Below are 11,352 nucleotides of genomic sequence, written 5' to 3'. Positions count from 1 at the left end.
CTTAATACGTGCTTTCTAAATAAACTCATTACTCATATCTTAACAATAAAATGTCTCATATTGAACCATTACCCTTTACCTTAATTTTTCACTTCCCTCTAAACTGATTAAGCACCACTTTAAACTTTAGTTACATTTTAAAAAAAAATTTATAAGTGGGTCACATATGGTCCTTCCTTATCCATTATCTAATGTAAAGTTATAAAACATGTTAATCTTTTTTCATTCACAATAGTTACAAACAAGTCTTTTTCTAGTTCTTTATCATCTAATGTGGATGTAAAAATTATATTTTAAACAATTGATGAAGCTATAGACAATAAAGGATGAATGGATGGATTTAATTTTGTAAATTTGTAATTTGAACCATGGCTAATCATAGGTCAGACTAGAAGCATGATAAAATGAGTATGCTATTTTCTTATTTTTGTTTACTTGATTTTGGGAGATTTAAGCATTTGATAGGATAATTTTGTTGGATCTCAAGCTTAAAAGCTTGATCTGAGCTTGAGTTTGAGCTTGATATTAAGCTCGAGCTTGGCTTGACTAATGAATTAAGCCAAACCAAGCCAAGCTCAAGTTTAAGCTTTTTGGCTTTCCCACAAGCTCAAGCTCAAGCTCAAACAATATTTTAGGCTTGTCTTAAACTCAAGCCAAGCTTGAGCTTTTGAATTTTACCAACGAACCAAGCTTGAACATGCACTACTCGGTAAAGCTCGGCTCGTCTACAACCCTAGTAAAAACCATAGATGTGTGATTGTGTTTTATTGAGAAAGAAGAGCTGTAAAAGTCCATATTTTTATCCCAGTCTTGTGACTTCAAACATCTTTTAGGTATTATACTTACACCAATTTTATCTCTAGGGTTTATATTGTAATTTTCGAAACTTTATGGTATTTAATTTTGTACTACCCTTAAATTATAAGGCTTAAAGTAAATTTTATTAAGTCAAGATTAAGTTATACACAGTATAACTTTAAGTAAAGTTACATCGTCTAATAACTTTTTATTGAATCAATATTTTGAAAATTTTACTTTTGAATTACATATTCTCTATATTTTTAACATTCTTGATAAATTTTGTATCAATCAGATATCATTTATTATTTGTTCAATAAATAGATGAGGTTTATAGTCGTTACTCCAAAGAGCTGAATATTTAATACAACTTGAACATTGAATTATGGCAATGTTCTTCTCAAAACTACGAAAATAATTAAAGTGATTATTATTGTAAATTAAGGAAGAGATCATATTTTATGAATAGCGAATGAATTACTTATGGATATATTAATTGGTTTGGACATAGTTTGTGCCCAATGCATCTAGACACCCCTATCATATCTAGTATACAAATGGAGGGGACAAACTCACAAAAGCTTTAAAGCTAAGAGTAAGAGATTTTCTTTTGTTGTTTTTGCTTTGTGTTTTTTTTCCAACGGTAAATAGTCGTTGGGTCTGGTTAAAAAAAAAAAAGGGGTAATATAGTAACTTTGCAGAATAAACTTAGGTAGCAAGCTTTCGCTGAGTAGTGGTGGTGGTCGTAGTAGGCATCGACAATTGAAATTGACACACGCAACTCTTTCTTCTTCTTCTTCTTCTTCACTCTCTCGGTCTCTGCAATTGAGACCCCAAACTCTAGGGTTTTTGTTGGCACAGACACAGAGTCCCAACATCAACAGCAACAACAGCAAAAATGTCACAACAGAGTGGGAAGCTAATGCCAAATCTGGACCAACAGAGCACGAAGCTCCTCAACCTCACCGTTCTCCAGCGAATCGATCCCTTCGTCGAGGAGATCCTCATCACTGCTGCTCACGTCACCTTCTACGAGTTCAACATCGACCTTAGCCAATGGGTTCGCCTCTCTCTCTCTCTCTCTCTCTCAATTTCAAATTCTTCGCTTTCTCTGATTTTTTTTTTTTTTTTTGGTTCATTTTCAGAGCCGCAAGGATGTCGAAGGATCTCTCTTTGTCGTCAAGAGGTAAATTGTTTGGGCCTTTTCGTATTTGTGGGTTGTTGTTAATGTTAATTGCGTGGTTTCGTTAAGAATTTTTTATAAAAATTTTAAATTTTTTGTTGTTATGTGAATTTTAGGAATACTCAACCTCGGTTTCAGTTCATTGTGATGAATCGGCGTAATACGGGTTAGTGAATTTCTATGCTGTCTTATTTTGCTGATTGAACTTCCTAATTACTTGTTTGTTTGGTAGTATTTCTATTATCTTAGGTCCAATTGTGATATGGTTAATAGAGTTGATAAACTGCATAGTCTGTCAGGAACTCAGGGATGAATGCCCCTGGATTACTTGCCAACTGGTTCTGGTGGGTGGGGTTGGGTGCCCGTAGGTTTTACTGGCTAAAGGCGAGTCCAAAGGTCTCTTCTTTAGAAAGGTTCCGTATGTTATTAAAAAAGAAAAAAAGAAAGTAAAGAATTGCCTTTTGGGGTGCACCAAGTTTTAATTTTTAACAATTTTGTGTGGCATTTGGCATTGGCATTGAGGCAAAGTAATACTAATACAATCTCTATCATATTTTTTTTCGGGTTTGGTTTTAGTTTGCCTAGAGAAGGTATCTCTTGTATAGGATACATGCATCCTCCCTCTCATGGTATGTGGGTCCCACACGTTGTCAGAGGGAGGATTCAGATATCTGATGCATAAAATAATTATTGACTTTTACCCACCTTGATTTGTAGGCTTAAAGGTAGAATGGCAATGATATGAGTACGTTGATTTGGGGATTGAAATTGATCATTTGATATGATTATGCACCATTTTCAATATCGTTTCCTTAAGTAGGATTAAGTTTCACATGTTGCTGCTAACAATTTGGTTCAGAGTTACTAGATTGCTTTTGTGTAACAGGCATATATGTTCCTCCATTTGTTGAACTGAAGAACTTAAGTATGTTGATATAAACAGATAATTTGGTGGAGAATCTATTGGGAGATTTCGAGTATGAAGTCCAGGCTCCATATTTATTATATCGAAATGCCTCCCAAGAAGTGAATGGCATTTGGTTTTACAATGCACGTGAATGTGAAGACGTTGCAAATCTGTTTAACAGGTAAAAAAATGAAATTTTTTCATAGTCACTAATTCTATAGTACTTCATAATCTCGTAACACTTTGTTAATTTGACATAATCAAGATTCATGTTTATTTTTTAAGCTCAACATTTTTATTGATGGACCTTCATGGATTCATTACTTCAAATAAGACCCTTTCTGGGGATCTGGCCTTAAGTTGTTCCACCATTTTATGGTCTGTGGAGGAACTGTATGAACTGGACTTTTATTTGATGCAATTATTGTCTTGAATGTTTTGTTGCAGCTTTTCTTGTGTGCTAATGTGGAGATATGTATGAACATTACATAATCTTTTTCTTTCTTTCTTTTCCCCCCCTACCTCCTAATCTTAATCTGGTGCAGTAGTTCTATTATAAATTGCAGTGAAACTGTTTGTACCCAATAGAAGATTAGGAAGGTCATGGTAAATTTGCGTGGATCATAGGTCATTGCAGTGTACTGAATGCTGCTTATCCCAAAATATTACTTAGTGCAATCTTTACATTGCTATTTAATCTTAGGCAGTTGTTGGCCTTGGCCATGATTCTGTATTTAATTTTCTAGCATCCTTCTAAATGGTACGAGATATATTTAATGTTATTTAATCTTTATTTCTATCTACTTGTACTTGTATTTTCTACTTATTTCATATATTCCTAAAGTGAAGTACTATATTAATAGGCTGTGCTTGTTGATTAAATGTTGTCTTAAAGGATGTGAAAAGCCAATTTGCCTATAAAGTATTGATTTAAGATCAAAGATCCTGGTTGTTATATTTGTGAAGGCCTGAAGCCTCATAATCTGGTACTCAGTCTAGTTTGCAAATTAGTTAGCATAGCATGGCTGTCATATCTTGTTTTCTTGGAGTATATCTTTTTGTTATTATTCTTCTTGGATATGTTTCAGTGGGGCATGTAAGGAAAAATATAATCTTTTGTAACTTGGTGTACTTTAAGCAAGATATTTAACTATGATGCCATGTTCTTTATACAATTCAGCTGTTGAGTTCCTTTTTTCTGTTACCATTGTTTGTCTTGAAAGTGACCGAAGGTGAAGCTACATTGCTTTTGCTAATTACAGTAAGAGTCCGTTCTCTGAAATAGAGCACAGTCTCTACCCATAGAAAAATTGTAGTAAAAGGCAAATGATATAACTTGATCCAATAGGGTCGTAACACCTTTATATCTAAAAGAAATGACATGATACTAAAACCATTTGGTTCATTAGGGTGGTTAACTGGCTAGGCTGCTCATGGAGTGAGGGTCTTTTTAGCATAATGTTAGGACTGATTTGTGAAGTCACAAGTGACTCATAATGTGCAAGAGGTGGCTGTTTATCAGTAAATGGAAACTCCCTATCAGGCCAAAGGCCAGACTGCAATGAGTTTTGGGGTTCTTATGTGACATCTAAGTAGGAGCATGGCAAGGCTGTAGGAATGTCTTGATTGCAACCGGTATGGGTATAGTGTGAACTCAAATCATTAATGCATTTTTGGAGGATTATTGTGTGGGGATGTAGATCATAGAGATAGTTACCAGTAATTTACACAATCATTGCAATTTTGCCAAAAAATAAAAACTTGAATGATTGAGAGGCTGCTTCTTGGGATCTTTTGTTAGGTCAGCCCCTTGTCATTCTTTCAGCAATTGAGCATTTATTTATTTCTCAAATTGCAATGGTGGATGATTTGTGCATTTCATGTAAGTATATTAGGATATTTGATATGCCCATGTTTGATTGCACCCATTATGTTGAGGTTTTTGGATTTACACCACCAGTTCAGAAATATTTGGTGTGCGTTGCATGACTAGATGTGTCTGTCTTCTAGGACATAAAATTTTTTGGACAAGCACAAGGATCTTCTACTTTGGTGGGATCACTTTTGGGATCACTTTGCATGTTAGGATTTTGTTACATGGAGTTGTCCTTATGAAAATTGCTGTATGAAAATATTTCATTGGTTGTTCAGTTTGGCAGAAAGTGGATGCAGCATTTCAGAAAACTTTGGTTTTCATTCATCTTAATTTAATAGTTGGAATAATGTTGGCTTCTGAATTTGGGTCATTTTCTACTTCTACTGTTAACAGCGTAATACACATCTATATTGAACTGAGTGTCATGGTAAGCTTTTTTAAGGAACACACATCTATATAGAACTGAATGTTATGGTAAGCTTTTTTAAGGAACACACATCTATATATAACTGAATGTTATGGTAAGCTGTTTTTAAGGATGTCATGAATAAACTGTTAGTTTTGTGGAGAGGATAAAATTCTGGATGGAGTCCATTCTTGGAAACTTATGAGTGGAAAGCTGAGCTAGAAAATTTCTAAAGTTTCATTTTCATCAACAGCTTTCTTTACCAGCCTGTGAAATGTTGATCTTGTGGCTTGCCATGAAATTATATGTCCAACATTGCTAGGAGGAGGCTAGAGGAACTAGATGGTTGACAATGCTATTCGTTCAGTCCTATGTATAAAGGTGCTGTATACATCTGATTTGTTCTATTTGATGGATCTCAGATCAATTTACCATAGATTATCAATAAAAATTATTCAAAGGTTCTAATGGATTGTATGTTTACAAATAACTCTGTCACTTGATGAAAAATAGTAACAGCACGTTGAATTTGGTCTCGTGATGAGAAGTAATTGTTGCATGTTGTTTTTCCAAATTCTGATTACTGGATATGGTTGAGTTCTCTCACTTCAATTTATCATATAAATTTATGAATGTGAACATACATATATAAAGGCTATGTTGCACAGATACTTCTTTAGGAGAGTTGTATTCTTATCTGTGCTACGTATGTTTTTGGATGCTTTCTACACCCTATCATAGCTAAAAGGTCGAGAAAGTTATATTTTTGGATCCTTACTGATACTTATCCTTTACTTCACAAATTTATCAAATAACAACAAAACCAAAGTCTTAGTCCCAAAATTTTGGGTCAGCTATGGATCCTCAACAGATTAGTTAGGGTCGGCCACATGTATTTTTTTACTCCATTCTATTCTATCTAAATTCATACACTTTGATACTTCCTTAATTGATGTTCTTTTTTATTACTTCTACTAATGTTATGTTTATCTTCCTCTGCCTTTTTTCGTTCCCTCTATATGGATCAACCCACTCTTTCTTACTAGTGCATTAATTACTCTCATTTGAACATATTTATTAAATATTTGATATAAAAGTTACACTTTGTGAATGTAACTCTTGGATAAGTACCAGATACATGTGACCTTCTTAAGTATAGAATAGAAATGTAAATTATGACTAAAAACACATGAAGGGTTCATGCCACACATTTGTACAAATGTATTAATTGTGAATTTTTTACACAATTAATCAATACATCTACATAATAGAATATTTGAAAATCTAGTTACACATGCATGTGTGCCTGAGTACGCGCACGCACATCTTAATGAATTCAATTAGTTATTAGCATGTTCCCATAGGATCTTATCCTTGACATATTAGAGTATTTGTGTCTTACTGGATCTGTATTATGTTTTGAACAAACAATTACTTTGATGTCAAATAAACGTCAAAGTGCCATTTGCATTTGGTTCTAGATAATTTTTTGTAATTCATAGGCCTCCTGATGTTGTTGTTACAAATATTTGCTTGGTTTTAACTGAAATGAATGTATGTTATCCATTTAACAAAAAACTTATGATGTATAATTTTATCTCAACTTATCCACACAAAAAAAAAAAAAAAAAAAAAAAAAAAAAAAAGAAAAAGAAAAAAAACCTCAAAACACTTTATTTATTTCACTTTTTAAATTTCTTTTATGCTTGCAGGATACTAAATGCATACTCCAAGGTGCCTCAAAAGTCAAAGGTGTCTCCCAACAAAAGGTATTAATTGGCAATCCATTCTATGGATTTTTTTTAAAATATTTTGAACTAAGAAAGAGTGATGATGTTTTAATTTTTATTTGACTTTAAATTTTGGCTGTAATATTAATTTTTTTTCATTTGAGTGACGGTCTTTTCTGATATATATCATGGCCTATGTGGCAATCTTTATAGAATCTTCTACAACTTCTATTATTATATATAAATATTGTTGAATGATATGTAAATTACGCATTGAAAGTAACAAAAAATTGTATAAAGCATTGTGCTTTTATGTTGATCATCACTTGCATCTCCCCTTTTAAAAAATAATGATAATAATATTGTCCTCATTTCATTCTGATAGTGTTGGACTTGCATCTGCATTTTTCTAATGGTTGCAGAGTTTCTATACCTGTAGTTTTACTTCTTTCTAGTTGTGACTTGTGCAGTTTCCTTGTTACATTTTTCATAAAAGCCTCCATGCATCCTTCATTTTTATTGGTAATATTCTAATGTTTTCTTTGGCTGACACCCTTGATATTCATTCTTCACCCTCTGTGTAATCTGTTTTATGTATAATTGTTATAAAAAACACACCCAAAAAAAAAAAAAAAAACGCGAGAAATAATTTTTCAGTTTTATTTCACTGCAGTGAGTTTGAGGAACTGGAAGCAGTCCCAACTTTGGCAGTTATGGACGGTCCTCTAGAGCCATCATCATCAACTGCCTCCAATGTCACAGATGTTCCTGATGATCCTTCCTTTGTGAACTTCTTCAGTGTACGTATGTTGTACTCTTCTGGACAATGTTATCTGGTTCTGTGAATTATTTCACGGCATTTTTTATGTTCACCTGTATATCATGCCTTAAATAAACTGTGGTGCAAGCATCATAAATATGATGTGCAGCCATATAATATTCTCAAAAATCAAATATGGTCTTCTATCAAAGTTATTTCAGCTTTTTTCCATGAAGAAAAATAAATAAATTCATTTCAGCTTTTGGTATAAAAATCCTCTCTTCTTGGTTGTAAATGATTTTTTGAAAAATTTCCTCTCTTTTTAAAGAAAGCTCCTCTTTTTAGATCAGATCAAAAAGTGTCACAGTTAAGTAAAGATCGGGCGCAGATCCCATGTTGACACATGGTTTGACAAGGAAGTTGCCTAATCTGCATCATAGATGTGCAAATCACTGTTTTGGGATATGAAACAAATTCGATGGAAGGACTTCTATTGATTTAATTGTTTGCTAAGAGGAACTTGAATTCAAATGCATGTAGATGTATCACTATTTTCTTTTATAGCCAAGATATTTGTATTCTAGATTCGATTTCTGTCTCCTTTACCCAAAAATGGATGCCTTAATGTTTATATAGATGCATTCTTCATATCTGTATTTGTTGGTACACTGATTTTATTTGCTTGTTTCATGGATTTAAACTTCAACTTCTGCTTTACAACCAAACACAAATCTCTCTCTTTCTCATATATAATTTCTTTGTTTTTGAGTAGTACTGAGTCTATTGATTACCATATTGCAGGCAGCTATGACTGTCGGTAATTCTTCAAATGCTGCAATATCTGGACAAGCTTACCAGTTCCCTGCAATGGTCCCTCCACCTTCCCATCCGGTCAGTGTTGCTGCTCCAACCATGCCCACCTTGCAAATACCACCCCCTCCTTTGTCATCATCTATTCCTTTAATGCCCCACCTTGATACTCCTGAATCCAACAGCAACAGCAACCTGACCGCTAATCTTGTAAAGCCTTCTTCATTTTCTGTTCCTCCTTCCTCTGCAACAATGATCCCACTTGTCTCTTCATCCATGCCTTCTGCTCCTCCACTTCACAACCTACAACGCCCCTATGGTGCACCGTTGTTACAACCTTTTCCACCTCCCAATCCTCCACCATCTCTCGCTCCTTCTCCTATTCCAACTCCAAACTATGGACCAGTTATAAACCGAGATAAAGTCCGAGATGCACTTTTGATGCTTGTTCAGGTTAGTTTGTTTAGTTACATGACTCAGGTGGCTGTGATTAAAATTTTTGTTAATTATCAAAATAGTCATGTTTTGTGTTTGCATGAAATCATTAAGCTTCTTTGATAGCTGATTGATAGCTGATTGATTGCTGATAGATCATAAATTTGCTATTCGAAATTTTGAATGCTTTTTGGACATTTTGCACGGAAGAATGTGGACTGAGGTTAAATAAATAATCAGGAGTCAATTATATTTATATGGATATTGAAGGAAACCAATTTTCTAGTTCTGTAATACCATCACTTCGTCAGTAAAATAGGTATCCCCTGGTACTGAAAATATGGTTCTTAATTGAAGGAATTGGAGTTAAGGTTGTATGGGTGTAATTTAAGTTCCAGACTCTGTATTTGTCATCTTTTGGTGGCTTTCTTATAATTGAGCTTGCATGCGACTGGTTTTTCTGCTTATTGAGTGCGGGGCTCAATTTAAGGCATACTTGTCACTAGTGTTTGTTGCACATGGAATTGCTTTGTTGTATTCAATTACTACTTAACAACCTTCTGAAAGAGAAATTCGTGTAAACAATCTGATGCTGCGTAGTGGTACGACCAGTTTAAACCTTACAGCCCTTACGTTTGCTTTGGAAGTTCCGGTGCTTAGGAAGTGCCACTTCCCTAATGTTTGCTATATTTCCTTTTGTAATTGCTGGGATATTGATGTTACCTTCTTGAGGCATCGTGTCACTGACTGTTGTTAGAAATTTTTATGAAACTAACCTTAAGGGTGTAAAGTGACACTACCAAACACAGTAACAAAATGAAAATAGGGCAAATTCAAGGGGAGTAAAACATCTGTAGTTCATATATTATGTGACTAGAAAAAAAAAAGTACATCACTTAAGGAACTATCTGTTTCTGATATTTATATTCTTTCCATGCCCTTCTATTATTTCCACAATCTTCACAGGCTCTCTCTTGTTATTGCCTTTTCTGGGATTAGATTTGTGTTGATCATTAATGTGCGGCATTCTAATCTCCTGGAACTTGGGTCTATAAATGACGTGTTATAGATGGTTTAGATTGGTCAGCTTAGTCAAATTGACCTTGGAACGCTTCTTTTTATCATCTGAGTTAACTCATGTAGTTGTCATAACCTTAACACACACATATGATTGTTAGGAAATAAGCAAATCTCAAGTTATGTTTACTTTTTCTGACTAACTTTGCTTGTTCAATTATGGAATATTCTCTTCTATTTGTTAGAATTGGATAGTGGGGATTTCTTTCTTTTCCCATCATACTTCTCATCATGCTCTAAACTTTTTCAAGTAAATCTTGCTTAAAACTAGCCTTCCTACTTGTGTTAAGCTGCTTCTTGCATTGTATCTGATCAACTCTGTATTTGTGATATAGGACAATCAATTCATTGACATGGTGCATCGAGCTCTTTTGAATGCACACCACTCATAATCAATTGGAAGAGGCTTTGTGATCCACATGCTGGAATTTTGTTTATTATTTAGTTTTTATATTGTTGATTTTTTCCTTTTTGTTTTTTAAATAACCTTTCTGGAAGTGTGCAAGGAGATTGTATAGCATTTACATCTGATCACCTTTCCAATGATAGTACTTTTTAGTTTTTATTAAGTGAAAATTATAATATAGGTTGTTTGGACATATTTCACATGTAAAGTTTACACTCCTATAGTTTGGACTAAATTGCAAAGTATTTTATTTTTTCCCAAATTAGCAGAAAATGAGAAAAATACTCGTTTCCCTTCTATTTACGCTCTCCCGAAGCAACTAGCCACCTATTCCTCTCCAACCCATACGCCTCCACCAACAACACAGCAACGTGGTTGAAAACCTGTATATCAACCTTTCTATTCATCGAAGAAATTCAAATCAAGGGACTCTTCTGGTACTTTGTCATTTTCCCTTAATTTAGATGAAAAAATTAACGCAACTACAAACCATAGGGAGGTTAGGTTTTAAAAAGTGAAGATGAAGTAAAGCATGCTCAAATTACCGGAGGCTTTGGTAACCCATACATCAACTGCTCAAACTTGAAAAAAAATTGATTGGTAAGTCTAAATTCATTTTTGTGTACATTCTTTTAAAAATTGTGTATATTAAGGATGCGTTTGAATATCGTTTATTTTATTGAAAACATTATAACAAAATAATTTTTAAATTTGTGAATAGTGACATGGGGCCTATTTTTAATGAAAGTTTTGTTGAAAAAAAAGATTTGTACTATTCATGGGACTTACTTGAAAACAAACCACAAACACAGAGTCACAGAATGCTTCTAAAAAAAAAAAAAAAAAAGGGAAATGCAAAACATTGGGAAATTCATCGGTATCCAAACAGATACTAAATGTACATAATTCCTCTTTTTGAAGCCTTTGAGGAATAGGATTTATTCTAAATCTAGTTCCAAAATGA

General features: G+C 33.8%; 1 protein-coding gene across 1 annotated transcript; it reads left to right on the top strand.

Annotated features, from left to right (window-relative positions):
* The first annotated feature begins 1,502 nt into the window (after positions 1 to 1,502).
* On the top strand, positions 1,503 to 10,650 carry LOC126721140 (mRNA-decapping enzyme-like protein). The gene is made up of 8 exons (XM_050424162.1): positions 1,503 to 1,858; positions 1,944 to 1,984; positions 2,098 to 2,147; positions 2,925 to 3,069; positions 6,883 to 6,939; positions 7,574 to 7,700; positions 8,462 to 8,923; positions 10,318 to 10,650. The coding sequence occupies exons 1-8, from the start codon at positions 1,697 to 1,699 to the stop codon at positions 10,372 to 10,374; spliced, it is 1,101 nt and encodes a 366-aa protein (XP_050280119.1). The 5' UTR covers positions 1,503 to 1,696; the 3' UTR covers positions 10,375 to 10,650.
* The last annotated feature ends 702 nt before the right edge of the window (positions 10,651 to 11,352 follow it).

The sequence above is a fragment of the Quercus robur genome, chromosome 1, assembly GCF_932294415.1.
Source record: "Quercus robur chromosome 1, dhQueRobu3.1, whole genome shotgun sequence".
Classification (NCBI taxonomy): domain Eukaryota; kingdom Viridiplantae; phylum Streptophyta; class Magnoliopsida; order Fagales; family Fagaceae; genus Quercus; species Quercus robur.
The sequence above is the reverse complement of the archived record's forward strand: the minus strand, read 5'-3'. Positions and strand labels throughout refer to the sequence as shown.